Raw genomic sequence first — 22,163 nt, 5'->3', positions numbered from 1 at the left:
AAAAGAGAAGTAGAGTAAAGAGAGAAGAGATTACCAAGGGTTTGGTACAAATGATACCAAACCGTACCTCTAAAGGCTTACTACCCACAAAGATGTAATAAGAAAGAAAATGCTTCTAAGTATGGTATTAATGGGTTCTAACAAAAGAAGAACTCCATGAACACCATACTTTATCCACACAATCTAGGAACAAAGAACAAGGGTTGAGAAAGAGTATGAGTAGAGGATAAAGAGAGTGAAGTGACCCAAATCTATGAAACAAGTTTGTGATTGATCAAGGGTGTAAAGGATCTTTAGTTTTTGGTGAAAACTCAAGACACTTTACACTTTTCTTTGCACAACTTGATATCTATGACTTAGGCCTAAGAAAACTATGTTAAAACTATGGAAAATATGAAGTTTTGATGGAGTTTTAGTGTGGTGAAGGAGAATGCACGAATTTGTGAAGAATGAGGGTATTTAAAGGCCTTAAGGTCACAAATGAATGGTGGAGATGTAAGGGGATGAATGGTTAGATATGGTGGACAAATGTAGAAGCACAAATTGTGGATCTTGTTCTTGAAATGGTCCCCTTCATTTGTCTTCTTCTATTTTAAATTTAAATCCCCAATTCATGGAGCACAAATTGAGGATCTTGTTCTTGAAATTGTCTCCTTCATTTGTCTTCTTCTATTTTGAATTTAAATTGTAAATTAAAATTTACAATTCATAATTCACCAATATGCTTCATTGACTTATTGACTTTAACCACCACCATTTCCGGCAACCACCTTCTCATCGCCGGAGTTTAACCGGCATTTTCCGGCGTTGACTTTTCTTTTCTTATGAAATCTCCACATTTGCTCTTTTTAGCTTGAAACTTTCACCCGAATCCATAATGTGCGCTAAATCCACTCTTCTTGACGTGTTTCCGATCATTTGCACATTTTCCTAGCATGAGTAGGAAACGTAAAAAGAAATAAATAAATATACAAAAATATAAAGCAAAATAATAAGAATAAGGCAAACATTACTAGGTTAATATTAACCTAACAAAAAGGAGTTCCATAAGCTAATCAGAAAGTAAGAGAGAAAGTCGAAAAGAGAAATCAAGGGATTAATCTGCACCGTACCAAACTGGAGGAAACAGAGGGCCTAGTCGTAACATGAGTTGGACTAAAGATGGCGCCGGGGCTGGCCCGTTTAACCCTCGAGGCCGTGGTGCCTCCCGACCCTCCAAATCTGACAACTTGGCAAAGGTTCCAAATCTGAACCTTCCATGCTACAAGTGCGGTTATAAGCACTTTCATAAGCAATGTCGTGCTCCTAAGGAGATTGTTCGAGCTCACGATAAGTGCAAGCAATACTTGTCCAATGAAAGCAACTATGTTGAAGATGTGGAGATGCATGATGCTAATGCTACCATCAAGCTCGAAGTTGAGGACTTTCAACCAAAGGAGAAATTGAAAGCCGATCATGAGGCTCATTGCACTCCTGATTTTGAATAAGATCCATGTGATAGGAGCACAAAGTGTGACGTTCTTAATGCGTTTATGCCCTATTCTTACTCTCTGTTACGTCTTATTTAGTATGTTTTAGTTTCTTTTATATGAATAGGTGTCTAGGTAGAGTTTATATCGATTATGAGTGAATTGATGATGAAATCGTGCTAAGTGTTAAGAATCCTTGTTGAGATAATATTGCTTGTTCGAGTAGGATTCATCCTTTCTTATTTCTTTGTTTCTAACGTACTTATTCTTATTAGGAAAGACAAATCCATGTTGGAAAATGAAAGCAATCCTAGTTGCGCAAGGAAAGAGGAGAGACTGAAAATCAGTTTCCTAGTAGGATTAGGAGAGTCCATGCGGCATTGATGGTTTCCTATTGGGAGTTCGATTTCAAAACCAAGTTGGAGATGGATTTTCAAGGTGTATATGAAGATATTTTCATGCATATAAATCAAAATTATCAAGGAGAATAAGATATGCACTTAGAAGCCCAATCCATGCAAGAATCAGAAAGCTGTCAGGATTCGTAGTCCAACTTTGACGGACTCTCCTTAACAGCTCACGATGACTCAGACAACGTATAATATATGGATGAAAATCTACGGAAGTCTATTTTCCAATGCAATAGGAATCCACTCAATAGCTATTTTCTAGCGAGAGGTGTGGTGATAACAAGGCACAAAGGTCAGCTCTACTGAATTGAGAAAATCAACATTAGTATGTTCGCTTACTTTATTTCGTTCTAAAAAAATTGATTTGAGTGATGATACTTTTGAAACAACTCTCAATTCAAGTTTCTCAAACAAAGAAATAGTCATGGATTTTTTAATAGAAACTTTGTTTAAGAGTCGATGAAATGAATTACGTACAAATGAGTATTAGGAAAGTCAGAATCATATATTGATGTCTCTTAAGAGTGATTGGGCACCTAATTTTTTTTCGCCCGGGGCACCATAAAACTCAGGACCGTCTATCAGTAAGATAATAATTAACACTGTAAGTGGATAGGTAAAGCTTAGGATCACAAAAGGTGACATTTTATCATTTTCTGCAGGATCACAAAACGTACAATACTGTCCGAACCTCTGAGCTCCAGCGGAACCTCATAGGGAAAATCAACATATCTAAGAACTCCCTGGTATAGCCGATGCATGAAGGGAGAGAAAAATGAAACCTAAATAAAAAAACCTACAGAAGCATTCCCATCAATTTATTTATTGATAGAGAGAAATGCTCTCAAGTATCCACACAGCTCTACACTATTACTCTTCGACTAATTGCCAGAGTTTCGTGTTAGCTAGATCAGGTCGCTGTGTCCGCAATCGTAATAACATGGTGTGGCCCATCATTCACAGAATTTTCCTGGTCTGGTGTTACTCTAGGCTTCACATCCTTGAAATGTGCTTGCGATGCTAGTTTATGCGCAGCTTCAGCAATATCCTCTGTACATGTGATAATTTGAAAGAGTAATGAAGCCACTGCACCTTCTTGTATAATATGTAGGGAATCAGCTGAATGCTTACACAAGCTTGACCTTATAACAACCTTGAGTTCTTCCGCGGCTTCTTTTGAGTTTGCAATGTGAGGCTCGTATGAGGATGATTTGATCATCTTCTTCATTGAGGTTGCTAACTCCTTCAATGCTTTTCCGCACTCTGAGCTTATAATCATGCTTGGCCCTTGTATTATGCTCTTAACTTCTGGGGGTGCCTAAAAGAAATAATATCAAATAAGTCAGATCATATGTGTGTGTATATAATTATATATATATGCTATATATATTTTCAATATATATAGCTTGGGGAAGTGTTTCATTAGCGTACTTGGGTTTCAGAGGTAAGGTAGCTGTTGAGAGCTTCAATTTTGATTGCACAATGGCGAGTTAGGTTTCCAACTTTCAAGTATTGATTCCATGGATGACGAAAACTAAACCACCCATGGCGTGGTTCCCATCTTGCCAAATTAGCCTGTGAAACAGCAAGAAAATTAAATTAGAATATATAACGTACGTACACCTGATTAAAATCCGTTTGCTACGAGTGAAGCGAGTGATCAAATAGGAGGATGCAAACTAGCTTTAAGGCGATATATGATATATATTCTCAGACTCTTAGTTCTCTTGAAAATTTTGATCTTAATTACCATAGTGTCTTCACTGCCTTTTGAAGTTAGAACACTTTTGTATCCTTGAAGACTCAATGACTGGTCTCTGGTCTGCCCATTCTCATTCAATTTGAAGTATTCATCTCCAAATCCTGTAATTAGGTAATTTTACATGCAAAAACTAATTGTTAGATATATATTAACTTCAAACTTAGTAGCTGAAAAGGAGTAAAACATGTACAAAATATGTGTGTCACAGTGTGTGTGTGTAGTTTGAAGTATATTTTACGAAGTACACATGAATTGCATGAATCTATGTACGTACCTGATAATTAAAAAGGAAAAATTGCAGGAGTTTAGATAATTAATGATTGCTGATAGCTAGATATATATCTGACCTTCTAAGAAATTGGCAAGCTTTTCCATGTTGGTAGCGATCTGATTGTGAAGTTCCACTCCAATCCATACTGGACGAATTAAAACACAAACAGCTACAGCAATACAGCTTCCGATGATGATGGTACCTACCCTCTCGAATGCCATTCGTATAACCTCATCGTCGCGATAGCCAGACACCGATACTAGGCAGAATGTCAAGTTGAATATCAGCAGCCCATAATTGTATCTTGCCTTCATTTGGGGAATGAATCTGAAGAATGTCACTATTCCAGCTGCATCAAGTTCAAAAACCAAAATTAAGCTTTGAAGAATATTGAAGCATGTACATAATCTAATTACTGTAATTACTAATTAGTGTATAATATATCATGCATCTTAATCTAATTAGATAGTACCTTCTACGAAGACAAAGAGAGCAATTAGTACAGGCTCTCCTTGATTTCCAGAGAGAGTGGCTAATCTGTGAGCTCCAATACCAAGAGCAGCAGCTACTATAGTTGCCAACATTCTATTGAAACCTCGTCCTAATGTTGCACCTGAATATTTTGAACAAAATAATTTAATACATAGAGTTTAAGATTAATCTAAATCCTTATGCATAGAGAGAAATAATATGGTTGATTATTGCGTGTATGAGATATATATGAACTTACCAACAGAAAATTCGAAAACGACCACAACAGAAAGAATTGCCCACATAGCAGCAATACCAAAACCCTCAAAGAGTGGTTCAAAGTAGAATAACACGGACACCAATGTAAGAGCAAGAGCCACTTTGAATGAATGAACGATTCTTCTCGGATCATCCTGCCCTAGTTTCTTCAACATCAAGCCAAACCTGACTATCTTCCCCCAAAACCTCTCGAAGAGACCTGCAGCTTTAACCTGATCATGGTTGTAATTTGAAGACGCCATGGATGTCAGTGCTATAGCTGCCGGAATCTAGCTGCAGGAGAAGATAGAGAGATCACAGCTCTCTAGCTAGTAAAGTATTTGGTGGGTTTAGATGTCTAGGAATGCGAGTGTGACTGAACAATGCCAAGTAGTAGTGTATATATTAAGTAAGAAGTGTGGTACGTTATGGGACAAATTGCCATACATAAAATATGTTATATATCTCTATCGATCAGGTACAAGCATATAAGTTGGCAATTAATTAAGTTCGGTGGTTAAAATCTTTCTTCTAGAAATATTCTTCTCAATTGTTAATGAAATATTAACCCAAAAGTAATTGATAATATATCTAGAGCCATGCATTTTGGTTACTTACACGTGAGACTGGTGAGAGACACCAGAACGAGCTGGGCGCCTTCTTCATATGACTCCGGGACAGGTCAAACATGGATACCTATTACTACGTACCCATGGTTTTAGGGTTTTGGCCCTAGTCAACAACATATACCTTCCTCCTTAGTTTCAAATCTAGTTTCCCCTTTTATATATCTATGCTTCATGAGATTACTGATGATTCGTGTTACCGACTTGTAGATCATCATTGTATGTACAGATTATGATAAAAATCGATTGATTTTGCATACCATGCCATATTGACGTTGTTATGCATAAAATAGTTGAAATTGAGCTCCGTCACTGCTCTGCCAATGTCTTGAGAATATATTTTGAAGGTCAGTTTGCTTGTATTTCAAATTAGGAATGAGTGGTCATTTTCTTACCATTATATGGCATCACTCAAATATTTCGAGGTTCACATTTTTTTTTCGATTACACGAGGCTCACATATATAATAACTTGACTACTTGAGTACGTTCATGATTTCGATCAAGACCAAATGGACTTCTGTAGCATGATTCGTCTTCGGTAACAAATTGTTTATTACAGCTTACTGTAAATTGCTGCCATATATTTTAGATTGTAGTTAATTTCGTTTTACACTTGTAGGAAGTTCTGTCTGCAACTTCGATCATCATATTGCACTATCTCAAATATAATAAATTTGTTCTTGCCGTCGTAATAGATCCTTCCGCGCACGCAATTTTAAAATTCGTGTTTGAGTTCAAAACAAAACAGCTACTATAGGTAGTTAACTAGAGAACTTCTAATTAATCAGCCTCCAACAATTTCCTTGCCCTCTTCGAAATTGTTTTCTTATCCATGAGTTAACATAACACCTATCCTCATGTTGGACGAAAGAAGATAAATACTGTGTCGGAGCTGCTGCGCTCGTCCAACATGAGGATGGATCCTTAGAAATTTACAATCCAGGTCTCACATGGATATATACCCCATGTGTCCAAACTTGAAAATCAATAATAATAGACAGAAGAAACCGACCATAATTTCAGCTGTCATTTAGCTTATTTTCGCTGAATATTTCTTCTGATAGAACAAGAAAATTGAATAAATAATGTAAGAGCTCTAGTCATGATTGTCCTTTAATACATCAAGCACCCTTTTTTTTTTTTACTTAAAAGCAATAGCATTATTAATAATATCATGTGCGTGATTTGTCCAATCCTGCACAAGATTGTTCTTATGGTTTGCGATATATTGTTCTTGTGAAAACTCGTTTTTTAATTCACAGGGTATGAGACACATTATTGGAACGAAAATCATTCCATTGTCGGCGTTTGGTTTCATAGTTGGAAACCAAAGGAATTAGTAGCGTGAGCAGACCGGAATTATTTCCCAATATATATGTTGAGTATGTGAAGTAGGTACGTGAATTTGACATTGGACAGCCATTGCTTGTTAAATATTGGCTTCCATTTAAATCAAAAATTTTGTGCAGAAGTGGTGAGCAATTTCTACAGGGTACTCATAATTAATCTTTTGCACACTAGTTGGTAAGATAAATGAGAAAAGGTAACAGTATGTCTGATCTGGGTAGCTAGAATTTGGACGGAAGATATATCATAATTTAGAGTTTCAAATGAATTATGTGAACAGACCAAGACCACACTAATTTCACAAGTAAGAAGGATGTTACTACAAAAACAATAAGGATTGTACGTAGCAAGTTTTCTATCACACAATTAGAACAAAGTAAACTATACTAGTTTTTTTGCAATAACATTACTGTAAGTCTATATCACAGACAGAAAACTCTACAAGGTACCACACTACAAAAACAAATTAATCACCTGACAAAAACGGTACAGTATCTTTCTGGAATCTTTTTATGGTTTCAATACCTTCCATAGATAAGTGCTCGTCCTCAGGGTAATAAGCAATGGGATCGGATAACAAAGGAATCGGTAGGTTGAGCACACCTTCAAGTGTTGCATGAAGACAATAGGCCGAGTATGTAATGTGATATCCACCTTCTTGGACAATCAGAAGACGTCCACCACAGTACCTATCCACCAGGCTACGAACTATCTTGCCAATCTCTCTATAACCATCCATTGTCAAACATTGCCTTCCATTTGGATCAAACTACACAAACAGGCATCTATAAGCTATTTAAATTTTCTGAGTACTAATCATAGATATCCTCAAACTCGATTTCCACACTGTATTCATGACTAATGCTGATAGTCTAATTAAAAATAACTTTTCTGAAAAAAAAAATAGTCGGTAGTTCTGTACTCAAAGACATTGAGAACTCTGGTTCTGCTAGACTCAAAATTTATTTAGTCAAAACTGAACTACCAGTAACAAGTTCTCACTTACATAGCAAGAAAATCATAAGCATAGCTCTCAGAGTCTCAGTGTACATAGTAGCAAACTTCTAGGCATAATAGTACAATTTTATACACAGATGGCTTATGATTAGAATAAAGTTCTCTCATAGATTGCATATTGTAGATAAACTGCACTTAAAAAATTCTCACATTCTATACATATTGTAGATTAACACACAGAATCTTAAAATTGAGACATGTTCTGTAATAAAAGTTGAGCAGAACTTACAGCACTTGAATCTTGGCCAATCACCAAAACTATCATTAGAGGTTCAAACTTCCTGATTGCTGGGACAACCAACTCATTCATAGCATACACATATCCTCGGTCCCCTGTCCCATTGGGCAAAGGTATATTCAAATTATAACCGAAACCCTCCTCTTCACCGAGCTCATGAATAGAGCCATTCTGTGGGTGAGATGGACCCCAAGTACCATGATTCATATGAAGGGAGGTTGTAAGAACCTTATCAGACCGATAGAACCCCTCGGCAGTCCCATTGCCATAATGAACATCGATGTCTATAACCGCCACCTTTGCACATCCAGATATTAAAGCCAACTGAACCGCAAGACCAGCATTGTTAAGGAAGCAGTAGCCGTCAGCTCGAGTAGGCTGAGCATGGTGACCTGGAGGCCTGACCAATGCATATGCAATTTTGCCAATTCCATCAAGCACATGCTTCATTGCGGATAGTGTAGTACCGGCAGCAAGAAGGGCGGCATCCCACGAGCCCGGGTTCAAGAACGTCCCGGCACATAGCATTTTACCTCCCTCTTCATCTGCTTCAACTAGTTCATTTATGTATTCTGGGAAAGTTGCACACACATTACTGACATTAGATAACTATAACTTATGTCTGAAAATAAGCAAGCAAAAAGCATGAATACTTGACAAACTCATCTCGAATTTGTTTCACTCAAACAACAAAAGACAACATAATGTAACAATCCAAACAACAGAAGACATAATCTAAACACAACAAAACTCGAATGATATGGGAATTGAAGGAGTAACCTGGAGAGTGGAAGGAGAGCAATTCAGGAAGCAGAGCATGTCTTCCAGGAAGCCAAGAAATATAGGGAGAGATTGGGCCACGCTTAAGAATAGAAACCATGTTCTTGACTCTATCAGAGTTCTCCGGGTGCTTTTCTAGGACGTCAAGGAATCCAGGATCCATTCCAGTGTCAAATACTCCGGTGCCCGAGTCATGATTCAGCATGCCGGAATCCCAGAACACATCCACGCGCTCAGTTGAAGCAGCCATGGCGCTCCTTGCCGCCGCCGGTGCCCAACTCTGTTATAGACTTTTATAGTCGTTTACCTTTTTGTACAATATTTTGAGGCGATGAAAATATGAAATGGCTTTGTTTTGTATTTCAACCTTTTATGTTTCAATATCTTTTTTTTTTCTTTTCAAAACGATGATTTATTACAACTCACATTCCATGGTACCGACTTAAATCTTGTGTTTACTTGCTCAAGTTGTGAGACAGAGCTGATTTTGAGTGATTTCAACAGCTTATGATTTCCTAGAGATGTGAGTTGCTTTCATAATTCTCAAATTGATTGATTGTTGAGTTCTTGAGATGTTTAGTTGGACAGGATTGCATTGTTTTGTATTTGTAAATTTGTAAAAGCTGACTCTAAATGAGAAGTTACAGAGTGCACAATGAGAAATGAGAATTGAGAATTGTTTTGAGTTCAAGTTCATAAACAAGAGAAGACAGTTGTTTCTTTTTTTATGGGGGATGTGCATACAAACAATACAAGTAAGCAGTATATTTACTTTCAAACGAGTGAATAAGTATTTGCGATAACATTAGTTACATCACTATAGTTTCTCTGCAATAACATTAGTATATTAGACAGAATTCTACAAGTTACTATAATACAGTATAAATTGATCACCTCAGAAAAAATGGGGTATCTTTCTGGAATCTTTTACTGGATTCAATACCTTCTACAGGCAATCACTCTCCTCGAGGTAAAACTGTAAAAGCACTGGCATCGGATAAAAAAGAGATCAGTACGTTGAGCACAGCTGCTGAGCAAGTCATGTCATATCTTCCTTGTAAGATCCAGAAGACTTCTACAATACTGACCAGTGCCTACGCACCGGGCTGCAAACAATCCGGGCAATCCCTTTATAACACTCCATTTACAAACATTCCCTTCTATTTAGATCCAGCTGTGCGTAAGCAATATTGATCCAATTGTTCATAAGCAGTGATATCTATCAGCTAGTCCAAATTAATTTAACACTAGTAGTAAAAAGTTTCTTACAAAGCAGCAAGACATAAACATCAAATCCATACTGTATTGGGGATTGATGCTGCATATCTGGTAGTTATATTGGATACCATAGGCAAAATGAAGTTTAATATCATCAAAAGCCTCTACATAAAGTCATGGAGACTCTTACTTTTATTAGAAACGAATATTTTCTGCTCTAATCTGAAGTGTGAGTTCTGAAGATTATGAACCCTGAAGATTGAATTCTATTCTGTTATTTGCCCTGTAGTTTATAACTTTATAACCTATTTACGGTTATTTATAGCAGAACGAGGCAAAATAGCAGATTAAATTATATCCAGATGCATCGCTCACTTCATGTTCTTTCACAGAATAAATATTATAAATTGTAGACAAGGAATCTGAAGTATCGATGTGCCACTTACATAATCAAAATAATAGTTTAGATAAAAAGTTAGCAGAAAGACTAAACTTACGTCATTTAAATCTTAGCTAATGACCAGGACTATCATTTCAAGCTCAAACTTTCTTATTGCTGGGAACCCTGGATGTAAAGTCACTTGAACAGAACGACCAGCACTGTTAAGTAGTAGCAATCAGCTCAAGGAGACTGAGCATGGTGACTTATAGGCCTGGTCAATGCATAAACAATTTTTTGAGGTATATCAAGCACATGTTTCATTGCAGACACCTCCCTCTTTATCTGATTTATGTTTATAATTAGTTCAATTAAGTATCCCCGATAATAACATATATTAGGCACTAGGAACATATGTATGCAAATAATATTTGGCAAATCCATATAAATTTTGCTTCAAAACAGTACTGGGTAGTTGTGTGAATAAATAATTAAAAAAATGACACAAAACTGAAGCAACATTGAACATGATTAAAAAAACTACAAAACACCAATGCAACAATATGCCAACTGAACCAAAAATGAATCCAATTACCTGAAGAGTGGAAAAAAGGCAATTCAGGGAGGAAGCAGGTCATGCACTCATGCCTTCCAAGAAGCCAAGGAACGCGAGGAGAGATAAGGCCTCTCACTAAAATTGAAACCATGTTCTTGACTCTATGAGAGTTCTCCGGTTGTAAAACCTGGACACAAAAGGATCAAATAAAATCAAAATGTTAAGATAAATGCACTTGAGAGTGATTCTCTTCAAATTTGACAATATTTTACATATATTTATTGTTCTCATACTTGTGGCTAAAGTAAAACAAAGGATATACGTGAGCATGACATAGTTCATATCACATGTATCTTTTCAGATTCTGCATTAAACAATTTCAGATAAGATTAACGAAGTCATGACAATGATTTAGAATACAAATGGCCTTTCTGATCCTCCTTACTTGATAGAATGATTGATTCCCTTAATAGGAAACTAAAATTAGTGGATGGATAAAGTAATTCATGTAAATAAATAGGATTTCCAACCAAAATGTGTAGTTTTCATTCCATAACCATATTTGGATAAAAACAAAAAACAAAAAAGAAACGTGAGTAAATTAGAGAATGTGTCACATACCCAGATCACCAGTAGTCTCCACAAGAGCAACATCCATTCTCGAAATGATGAAACCGATGTCCATCCCGCACTATAAGTTCCCTTGAGGTAACAAGGGAGATCAGCTTGATTACCAAGTGACAATCATGGCAAACTCGAAGATTTTTCATCACATATATAGGCATCCAAGCAGGCAATTGAAGCAGCCCAAAAGCAACAGCAAGCTTCTCGCTGTGATGGCACTGAGAACGAACTGCATTAGTTGATTTGACATAGCATCCTGTATCTTCAATCTTCTTGACTATCTCCTCCAGTATTTTATAAACATCCTTGATTTGGGGATGATTAGTGTCATCTACAGTAAACACATGTACTCTATTATTAACCTCTATCCAACTACAGCCAGGATTTTTCTCTATTCCTTTCTTTCTCATCTGATTTCTTACATCTGCAAAAGCTTCTAGTTGTCCACAATCTGAATATGTATTAGCTAGAAGGACATAACTGCCAGAATCATTTAAATCTAATTCTTGTAAATTTCTTGCTGCATATTCTGCTAGATTATAATCGCGGTGAAGCCGGCAAGCACCAAGAAGTGCCCCCCAGATAGCAGCATTTGGCTTAAAGGGCATGCCATCAATCAAATTTCTAGCCTCTTTCAGTAATCCAGCCCGACCAAGTAGATCTACCATACAAACAAAATGTTCACATGTAGGATGGACGCCAAATGCTTCAGTCATAGAACTGAAGTAGTGTTTCCCATCTGTTACCATCCCTGAATGACTACAACCTGATAGAACAGATACATAGCTTATATGATCAGGTGTGCAGTCCATTTTCAACATGTTTTCAAAAACCTCAATCACCTTCCTACCTTGTCCATTTTGAGCATATCCTGCCATAATTGCATTCCAAGATATCAAATCTTTATTGCATAATGAATCAAACACTGCTTTTGCTTCTATAATTCGCCCACATCTTGAATACATAGTTATAATGCTATTCACGACTGAAACATTAGAACCAAATCCTAATTTTTCAGCTTGAGCTACAATCTGCACCCCAAGTTTCAACATTGCTAAATCAGCACAGGCACTGATTGAAGTAGCCAGTGTGATCCAATCTAGGTTAACCCCTACACTTCGCATTGTAGTATACAATTTTAGGCCTTCTTCCCATAAACCATTTTGAAAATATGTTCCCAACATTGAGTTCCAACTTATGACATTTCGCTCTGGCATCTTATCAAAATATTCTCGGGATTTTTCAACATTACCAGTTTGAGAGAATGCCGTGATCATGGCAGTCCACGATATTATATCTTTAGCAGGCATCAACTCAAATGCTTGGATAGCTTTATCAGTATTTCCACATTTTGCATACAATGTAACCAGAGCATTCCCTACAGGAATAGAGGAGATCATTCCACCCTTGATTGTATATGCATGGAGCTGCTCCCCAAAGCACGCATGATCATGGCCTGAACAAACCCCAAGCACTGTTGCAAGAGTAAACTCATCCAAGACAACTGAAGCCTTTCTCATTCTGTTAAACAATACAAAGGCTTCATCGTTGAACCCAAACTGCATGACTCCACTGATCATAGAAGTCCAAGAAACTGCATTGTGTTCTGTCATGTTGTCAAACACCTGCCTTGCAAGATGCAACTGACCACATTTTACATACATATCAATCAGCCCGCTACCCGCAAAAACATCTATACTTGATTCCATACGGAGTATCCTAGCATGCAAATGACAACCCCATTCAAGATCATGTATACTTGCACATGCACTAAGTACAGTGCCATATATCATAGCATTTGGTCTAAAACCATGATTCCACATCTCAACAAACATACTAAGACTTTCAACCCCAAAACCATGTTGAGAAAAGATTGATATTATGGTACTCCATGTCACACAATCACGTTCAGGCATATCAATGAACATATGGAGAGCTCTTCTGACCCCATAAAGTTTAGAGCAACCATAGATCATACTGTTCCAACAAAACAAAGTAGGGTTAGGTATCCTCATAAACAACTTCTCAGCCAATCGTAGTGCACCACACTTGATATACATATCAATTACTGAATTTTGAATAACCATATTGCCTCCGAAATTTAATTTCTCCACTAGAGTATGCAACTGAAGAGCCAACTTAATGTGACCAATACTGCCACAAGCCTTCATTACACAAGAGAAGGAAAATGGGTCACCAAAACTGTCAGAATTGCATACCATTGAAGCAAACACTTTAATTGCATCCTCAGGTTGCCCGTTACGAAAATGGCCAGACATTATTGTTGTCCAAGAGACAGAGTCTCTCACAGGCATTTTATTGAACAACTTCTCTGCCTCCTCCATGTGACCCAAGTCTACCAACGCACTAATCATTGTGTTCCAACTAAACACATTAGGATGTTGAATACTAAAGAAAATCCGGCGAGCATCATCTATCAAGCTGCAACGGGAGTACATGTGCAAGAGATGGTTCTGGAGGAAAATGGCAGATTCCAATCCTACAGAGATAAGTTGGGCATGAAGTTTTCGCGCAAAGGGTGCTGACCTTACAGATCCAGAAGCTTTCATGGCTTCATAGAATTTTTGTGACAGTTGCATGTAAGATTGTTCCATGGAGGGGTCGTGGCAAAGAATAAGGTTTGATGAAAGATTTTCTTGGGTTGCGATACAGCGATTTATTAGGCTTGAAAAGTTCCGAAGACACTTCCATGGATGTTGAATTGAGAACATTTAAGATAGTTAGCTTATTCAATCCTTGACAGATTCCTGCAAGTTTGCATAAAATAAAACAATATAATACATGGTATAATACAACAGCAGTAATAGTAAATGATTGAGAAATACAAGATATTCAGATCAAGACTATTCAATCTAGAAAAAGAGAATTTAAAACTCAATAGTTATATGATGAAGAACAAAATCTCAAACGCGACAGGAAATACAGGTAGCATATAAATGATATAATTTATAAGGTATAAAGATCAAACGAACTTCAATTCAACAAATAATCCAAACAAAGATACAAGAAAGAGCAAGAGCAACAAAAGGAAATACACCAGAAGTACCTACCCAATTGAGAAATAACTATAAAGAGCAGACTAGTTGAGGGGCAGGAGCAGCAGCATCAAAGAGAAGAATGTGCATAAGGGAGGGGGGAGGGTTGCCAACCAATCCACAGACACACCCTGTGGTTGGCCAAGGAAGCAATAGGATCAGAGGTTCATTAGCTGCTCTACTCTACTTGTCCAAATCCAGTTAACTCGGCGAAACTGTCTGCTTTTCTATCGAATTAGAGAGACAATATGAGAAGCTTTTCAATCAACAACCGATAAAACCATCAGCAGAGGGAGAGAGAGAATGAGAGAGACCGCCGCCGTGAGCAGAGGAGGAGTCGCCGTGAAAGAGAGAAAGAAAGAGGAGCAGAGGCTGGAAATGCAACACGGCGAGAAAGAATTGCGCCTGCGTCTGTTTTAGGTTTTTAGGAGTTTTTTATTTTAAAGGATTATTATAGAATACACCGGCGCATATCTACGCCCAGTAGCGTCGTCAATTGAAGCATTGATCGAACTTCCTTTTTCTTTTCTTTTTCAACGGGCGAATGCCCCATTAGTTTATCGATTATTCCTCATATAATGGTGAGTACTGAGTACAACGAGGGGACGTAGTAGGATTCTTAGTAAGGTAACTAACCTATGAGCTACTTCATTTGATTCTCTATAAACATACTTAAGGGGATAAAATTGAAAAACAATAAATAACGACGATAATCTTGTAAAATATTATTCACCTTCAGTAAATCCTCATTTTTTTTCTTCAACGCATTGATCAACATAACACAATCACATTCAATTTCAAGCTCACTATAGTTTTGATCTATTGCAATTAGAAGCCCACCCCTAAGAGCCTCGGCCTCCATGTGCAATGCAATTTGTGCATGGGAAAAGTGGCATGCCAAAGCTGCCATACACCTCCCTTTACTGTCTCTAACAATCACTCTTACTCCTCCTAATTGAGAAACTTGACAAAAAGCTCCATTAGTGTTGAGCTTGACTCTCCCTCGCGGAGGGCAGCTCCACTTCACCACTGGCCTCTTCCCTCCCTTCACCTAGCTTGGATCCACAGCCCTATACTCATCTAAAAACTCCATTCCCCAAACAACCATGTGAAAAAGATCACTCACACCTCCCTTCCACAAAATGTTATTTTGTTCAGTCCATAACATCATAATGAACACATCTCTGGGAGGCTTGGCCAATGTATCAATCACCATACAAAACCACTCCATGAAGTTAGCATGGAACTTCTTTGTTCTCAACTTCAAAGGGCCATGAAGCCAAAAACATTTTGTTATCGAGCACATACAAAATAAATGAAGGCTAGTCTCCACCTCCTCACCACATCATATAAACCCACCTTTTTTGCCAAGGCTGCTTTAGTTGGAATCACCTCCCTACACAACCTCCAAACAAACGATATCACCTTAGATGGCACTTTAGCATACCAAATAACATCCCAATAGAGCTTCAGAGCCCCTTGCCTCGATGAAAAAGCCTGCATCCCCAACTACGCATGATTATTAGCTACATGATACCCTTTTTGACTGAGTACACTCCCTTCTTATCATAGTGTCATACTAATTTGTCAACTTCCTTGCATACTGAGTGACATTCGACAAATTGCCTCCCTTTTCTTCATGCATAAAAAGCTCATCAATCAACGGCCTCAACCAACATTGTTCATCAAGATCAATTAGATCACTCACCATCAAGGACTCAGTACCTTCAATTAGAGACAAAAACAGCCGAAAGGTAGTAAGGGAAGGAAGCTAAGGATCAAACCACGCTAACACCGATTTCCCACTACTAATATGAAATCTCAACCTCATTTTAAGAACATTCCTCCCAACTAGTAAACTTCGCCAAGCATACAATGCATCTTCCCCTAGCTCAGCATGAAGAAAATCACACTTAGGAAAATATCAAGCTTTGAGTCTACTAACCAATGAATCCGGCCTCGTTAGCATTCTCCAACCTTGTTTGGCTAAAAGCGCCTGATTAAAATGAATCATATTCTGAAACCCTAAACCTTTATTGCTCTTCGGAATACACAATTGATCCCAAACTAACCAATGAATTTTCTTCGACTCACCCTTGTCACCCCACCAAAACCTAGCCATATATTGATGCATAGCATGACAAAAGGTACTAAGGAATCTTAAAACAGCTCATAACATACGTCGGAATGGATTGAAAAACCGACTTGATTAGGGTCTCTTTCCCTGCCATGGAAGCAATCTATCCCTCTAGCCTTTAGTCATCTTCTCAATCCTATCAGTAACTCATCTCCATAGGAAGGCCCAGATATTTGTCATGTTTTTCCACTCTGAGAACCCCCAAGATATCCACAAGCTCCCACTAGAACCACAAAACAACATTTCGACTAAAAGAAGCACAACTCTTATCAAAATTGATTTGTTGCCTTGACACCTTAGAATACATATTAAGCAGCTCTTTAACCCCCCCCCCCCCCCCCCCCCCCCCACACACACACACACACACACATGCACTCTGACTCATCTACCTTAAAAAAAACGAAAGAATCATCTGCAAAAAAAAAGATGACTGATAGATGGAACACCTCGACAAACTGAAATCTCATGTAAGCTACCATGCAACACCGCATTCTCAATAAGATCAGACAAAGCCTCCGTAACATAATAAAAAAGAAGATAAGGACTAATGGAATCTCTTTGCTTGAGCCCTCGAGTTGGAGTAACTAGCCTGCTCAGCTCCCCATTGATTAAGAATGAATATGAAACAGAACAAACACACCTCATGACTCTCTTCACCCACCTGCCATCAAACCCTAGCTTTAACAACATTGCTTCAAGGAAATCCCACTCCACTCTATCATACGCTTTACTTATGTCGAATTTGAGCGCACAATAACCATCATTCTCCCCTCGAACTTTTTTCATGAAGTACGCCAACTCAAAGGCCACAAGGGAGTTATCAACCTACCTGGCATGATTGCACTTTGAGTCGAAGAGATTATCCCCTCAAGGAAAGGCTTCATTCTGTTAGCTAGGATTATCGATCCAATCTTGTATAACACGTTACACAAACTAATCGGCCTCAACTGATCAACCGACTTCAGCATTTTCATCTTTGCAATCAAAGTAGCATGCGTCATATTCAAAGCATGCATGCCTCATCACTATTAGAAAAAGTCTGAACTGCTGCGACAGTATCATCACTAATAATCAACTAGAAATGTTGATAGAATGAGGGAGCAAATCCATCAAGCCCCGTAGCCTTGCATGGATGCATCGCCATAAGGGCACTCTTCTTTCGTAATATCCTCATCAAGTGACACATTCATACTATCAGACACCTTTTGTAGAATAAGAGACATAACCTGCTCAAAAACTTGTGAGTGTTGTTGTCGAGGGGAGCCAGATGTGAACAAAGCCGAATAATACAAAACTACCACCCTTTTAATCTCCGCTTCTTCAGTTCTCCAAATTTCCTACCATCCATGAGACCTTTTAGCATGTTATTTTTCCTCTTGTTACTAGCACTCTGGTGGAAAATTTTGGTGTTCATATCTCCCTCTGAAAGCCACAACACTTTCCATCTCTGATTCTAGAAAGATTGTTCACGCTGAAGAAACTCCCTCCAACCTCTCCTCAAGCTCCTTACAGTCATGTGACAATGGAACTGACAACGAATCACCATAAAAGGCAGTAAGCTTGGCTCTAATATCCTCCTCAATCTCCTTTTTAATTCCCCCAAATTTCAACTTGCTCCACTCCACCAGCAAATCCTCATTTCTATTCAACTTACTACACACTTTAGTTAGAGGGTCACTTCCTACTCCACACTCCCAGCCTTGTTCCACAATCACCTTACATGGAACTTCCTTTGACTTGATAAAATCAGTTTTAACTGTCACCAATCAGAGTGCAACAATGTAACTTCTAGTAAATAGATAAAATCAGGTTTATACATTCAACCTCCACATCTACTCGATTAGTAGCTCAATTATGTATTTCAAGTTGTGTCTTATAATGGAATCGATAACCCAATAAGCGAAGGCCAATGATGATCAAGAGAAGACGACAGTAAACCAAAGAGTTACTAGAAAGTCGACGTGATTTCATAAAAAAAAGGTATTTGATGAACAAAAACTCTCTGAGCAGCAGAGGACTTCTGGGTACATGTCATAAGAGTCTTTTCGTGATATATAGTGTGATCAAATCAATCAAAGCAAGAAGAATCCAACAATGGAGTTGGAGGAATACGGGGTGCTATTATAAAGATCAATAAAGTACATGTCTTATTAAGGATGGTATAGTGGTGATGCCACGTCTTGGATGGGTGGTAATCTGGGTTTGAGCCACCTGCCTCTCATTTATTTAGTTTAAGTAATTATGTTTTGGTTATCTACTATTGCTTGTGTGCCCATAATTGTCAACTATGAACACAACTTCATGCATTCGAACACCTTTGCCCACTAATAATAATAAGCTCTATGAACCTCAATTTTGTCGAGGAGTCTGATTCAACCCCAAAGTGCCCAGGTGCTCAAACACAAAACCTCAATTTGGATCAGCTTGTGATTTGTGTAGTGTAATCTTGTTTCAATTTTGTCTACGAAATAGCTACTTGATTCAATTTATATAAAGGATTCGAAAATTATATTTTGGTTTTATGAAGTTTCTGTTTTGGTTTCTGCCGAGTATTGTTCTTGATCAATTTCGATTTCTATGTGTTATGACTATGCTTGTAGCATGATATTTAGGTTGTTGGATTAAAGACTTAGGCTAAGAACATGTTTATTCTTGTATATGTGATTTTCGAATTGCATGGTTGTTGGTTAAGTAAGTGACATACTTGATGAATTCAATGTGCATGGCTTTGGAATTACATGATAAAGATGAACATGTTAGATTTCGATTATGGCTGCTTGGTATTAATCGAATGTGTGAAGTGTCTATGTGTTTAGGTTACTGCTTAGAACCCTAATTGCATGATCCATCCTTAGTTATTCAATATATAGTCTCGGCATGATTCTAAAGGAAGTCATGAAGCTTGTTTCGATTCTCTTATGTGAGTTGTTTTGGTGATTGTTTATGTGTTGGTTGGTTGATCACATGTACATATTAGTTTAGATTTTACTTACTGTTTTTATATTTCAATCCGAAAACCTATATCAACTTTTTATATCTTTATGAATTCGTGTTAAGTGTGTGATCCTAAGTCCTGGCTGGATCCCCGGTTTGTGAACGATACCCTCTTGCTTTATACTACTAATGATGTGTTCAGGGTTAAATATTGATGTCGAGTAATCGAGCAATCATCAAATGGCGCCGTTGCCGGGGATCCATAAGAGATGGATCCCTAACTTTTAATGCGAATTCATTGTGTATATTGTACATTTGTATATTCTTATCTTATTTCGTTGTACATATAGTAATGTATCTTAGGTTGTTGTTTTGGTGCTTGAGTGAATGATTGTTGTAGGTTGTAAATCGAACGGAATAGGTAAAGTCCCTTTTGTTAATATTAGCCTTAACCCTTCATGCTAGCTCTCGAGTTTGCATGAGGTCGAGGGCGGCTTTTATTAACACTTGGAGATTTGTCTAACACACGAGGTTAAGTCCAGCTGAGTAAGGGGCACGCTCTCTTATTACTCTGGTGCATGGGACCAAAATTGGATCTCAGAGAACTAATGACTGACATACATCTCGGTGATAGAGTCGATAGGGAGTTCGCTCTCCGTAGTTCAACAAATGAGTCCTACCATGTTCACTATCTCTGATTGAGCTACAAGGCCTTCTGAAACAAAGACTTGATCTTGTGTCTAGGCATCCATACTTAGGCCGCACGTCCACCTTGGTTTACAACTTAGAATCAATCGATCGTTCAATCATTGAAATGGCAAAAAAGAACTTGTGAATTGTATGAACTTTTATAAACATAAAGAACTAACTCCTTGTAAACTTGACATAGTTGTCGTGCCCTTCCCCATAAGTGTGCGTGTGTGTGACTAAGGGAAGGCACGAATTATATGTGTTCATTGTGTATTCTTCAATGCTAACTCTTTAACTTTCGTACAACAGGTACTATGCATGTCCGAATTTTCTAAGAAGACACAAGAGCTCAAGGATCGAATTCAAGCACTTAGAGATTTAAACAACTCTTTCATAAGTAGACCTTTAAATTTCGAAACATCTCCAAGCAATTCAATCTTAAACTCTTCACCTAGATCAGAAGAAGAGGAGGATCTTTCCTTCCCCTTCGTCTTCAATTCAGACTTAGACACAATTGCGGACTGTGACATAATTCATGTTGGTGCTCCAATGGCACTAAAGAATGCATTCATTCCCACCACCCCGGAATCACCTTCATGCATTGCTTTCACTCCACCTGACGAAGCTAACTTCTCCATTCCTGTTCAATTGCTTGGGCAGCTGCCTAAGTACTCTAGCTCTTCAATGGAAGACCCTAATGTTCACCTTAGGGAGTTCTTGGACATTTGCAAGCTCCAATCGATTCATCATCTTTCTCAAGAAGGCTTGAGGTTGCTTTTGTTTCCATTTACCCTTAAGGATGATGCTAAACGTTGGTTGTATTCTTTGCCTGCAGGAATCATCACTACATGGGACGAAATGACTAGGAGGTTCTTGAAGCAATTCTTCCCTGCTCAACTCACGAAAAGACTTAGGAGGGAGATTCAGAACTTCACTCAAAAAGATAGTGATTCACTCTATGAGGCTTGGGAGGAATTTCAGGAACTACAAAGGAAGTGCCCTCACCATGGTATTTCGTTGGATGACTTGGTGCAATTCTTCTATGAAGGACTCGACACCACCAATAAGAGCATGGTGGACTCAGCATGTGGCTGCACATTCATGAACAAAACCGGTCAAAAAGCTTACACCTTGATTGATGACTTGGCTGACAACAATCGCCAATTTAGTTCCAAGGAGAAGAGAGGAAGCAAGAGTCGTGGGGTGTATGATGTTGATGCAAGGAATCAGATGGCTACTTTAGAAAGGAAGCTTGACGTGCTAGTCAAGGGATTCAATGGTTCGAGCATCAACCCTCAAGCATGTGGTATTTGTTCTTTCAAGGATCACACTACAGAAAATTGTCCAAATGGTGCAATGACTGAAGAAGAGTTGAACTTTATGGGGCAACAAAGGCCTAGGTACGATCCATACTCGAACACATACAACCCTAGACTTAGAGATCATCCAAATTTTCGTTGGAGCAACAATGCTCAACCATCCAATGCTCAAGGTCAAGGACCTCGTCCTTCAGGTTTGTTTGTGAGGCCTCAGGTACCTCAAGGTTCTGTTCCCTTTAACTCTAATGTTCATGGTTCGAATAATGCATCTTCACCTAACTATGATGAACTTTTGAAGTCTCTTGCTCAAGGACAACAAAATCTAAACTCTGCTACTCAAGCTTTAGTTACAAGTCAACAAGCTCATTCTATGGACATAACTGAGCTTAAGAAGCAGATGGGACAAATGATCGACTTCATGGGCAAAATCCATGAAGGAGGAAAGTTGCCGAGCCAAACTGAGCCTAATCCTAACGTGAAGGCCATGATGACAAGAAGTGGGAGGATCTTGGATGCTCCATTGCAGCAACACAAGAAGGCCGTGCCTTCTAAAGGACAAGAGGCCGAGAGTTTCAATGTCAAGGACTCAGAGAAGGACC

At 38.2% G+C, this 22,163-nt stretch overlaps 3 protein-coding genes and 1 non-coding gene across 7 annotated transcripts; all 4 read right to left on the bottom strand.

Annotated features, from left to right (window-relative positions):
• Positions 1-2,742: 2,742 nt before the first annotated feature.
• On the bottom strand, positions 2,743-4,968 carry LOC126787985 (aluminum-activated malate transporter 2-like). Its single transcript, XM_050513918.1, has 6 exons — positions 4,643-4,968; positions 4,385-4,525; positions 3,989-4,261; positions 3,630-3,742; positions 3,311-3,454; positions 2,743-3,197 (listed from the first exon to the last, which is right to left on the bottom strand). The coding sequence occupies exons 1-6, from the start codon at positions 4,902-4,904 to the stop codon at positions 2,790-2,792; spliced, it is 1,341 nt and encodes a 446-aa protein (XP_050369875.1). The 5' UTR covers positions 4,905-4,968; the 3' UTR covers positions 2,743-2,789.
• A 1,944-nt stretch (positions 4,969-6,912) lies between these two features.
• LOC126787984 (histone deacetylase 8) lies at positions 6,913-8,959 on the bottom strand. The gene is made up of 3 exons (XM_050513917.1): positions 8,652-8,959; positions 7,863-8,443; positions 6,913-7,385 (listed from the first exon to the last, which is right to left on the bottom strand). Exons 1-3 carry the CDS (start codon positions 8,899-8,901, stop codon positions 7,083-7,085), a joined length of 1,134 nt encoding a protein of 377 aa, XP_050369874.1. The 5' UTR covers positions 8,902-8,959; the 3' UTR covers positions 6,913-7,082.
• Positions 8,960-9,374: 415 nt separating this feature from the next.
• Positions 9,375-14,757, bottom strand: LOC126785965 (pentatricopeptide repeat-containing protein At2g13600-like). 4 transcript variants are annotated; one of them, XR_007671148.1, is made up of 4 exons: positions 14,500-14,757; positions 11,426-14,196; positions 10,844-10,991; positions 9,375-10,593 (listed from the first exon to the last, which is right to left on the bottom strand). XR_007671148.1 is itself a non-coding variant. In XM_050511653.1 (3 exons), exon 2 carries the CDS (start codon positions 14,158-14,160, stop codon positions 11,431-11,433), a length of 2,730 nt encoding a protein of 909 aa, XP_050367610.1. In that variant the 5' UTR covers positions 14,161-14,196; positions 14,500-14,757; the 3' UTR covers positions 9,375-10,991; positions 11,426-11,430. The 4 variants fall into 4 exon arrangements, 1 of the variants encoding a protein (XP_050367610.1); XR_007671149.1 differs by having other exon boundaries at positions 9,375-9,825; XR_007671150.1 differs by having other exon boundaries at positions 9,375-9,757.
• A 6,394-nt stretch (positions 14,758-21,151) lies between these two features.
• LOC126789697 (small nucleolar RNA R71) lies at positions 21,152-21,258 on the bottom strand. Its single transcript, XR_007671610.1, has one exon. It is a non-coding gene; the product is annotated as a small nucleolar RNA R71 (small nucleolar RNA).
• Positions 21,259-22,163: the final 905 nt, after the last annotated feature.

Source organism: Argentina anserina, chromosome 3, assembly GCF_933775445.1.
Source record: "Argentina anserina chromosome 3, drPotAnse1.1, whole genome shotgun sequence".
Taxonomy (NCBI): domain Eukaryota; kingdom Viridiplantae; phylum Streptophyta; class Magnoliopsida; order Rosales; family Rosaceae; genus Argentina; species Argentina anserina.
Note: the sequence above shows the minus strand (reverse complement) of the source record. Positions and strands in the feature narration are given on the sequence as shown.

Coding starts and splice junctions, on each gene's coding strand:
- LOC126787985 (XM_050513918.1), bottom strand. CDS start 4,904: ATGGCGTCTTCAAATTACAACCATGATCAGGTTAAAGCTGCAGGTCTC. Junction 4,262..4,384: donor TCTCTTTGTCTTCGTAGAAG/GTACTATCTAAT, acceptor AACTTGATGCAG/CTGGAATAGTGACATTCTTC. Junction 3,198..3,310: donor ACCTTACCTCTGAAACCCAA/GTACGCTAATGA, acceptor TATTTCTTTTAG/GCACCCCCAGAAGTTAAGAG.
- LOC126787984 (XM_050513917.1), bottom strand. CDS start 8,901: ATGGCTGCTTCAACTGAGCGCGTGGATGTGTTCTGGGATTCCGGCATG. Junction 8,444..8,651: donor GCTCTCCTTCCACTCTCCAG/GTTACTCCTTCA, acceptor CAACTTTCCCAG/AATACATAAATGAACTAGTT. Junction 7,386..7,862: donor TTGGCCAAGATTCAAGTGCT/GTAAGTTCTGCT, acceptor CTGTTTGTGTAG/TTTGATCCAAATGGAAGGCA.
- LOC126785965 (XM_050511653.1), bottom strand. CDS start 14,160: ATGTTCTCAATTCAACATCCATGGAAGTGTCTTCGGAACTTTTCAAGC.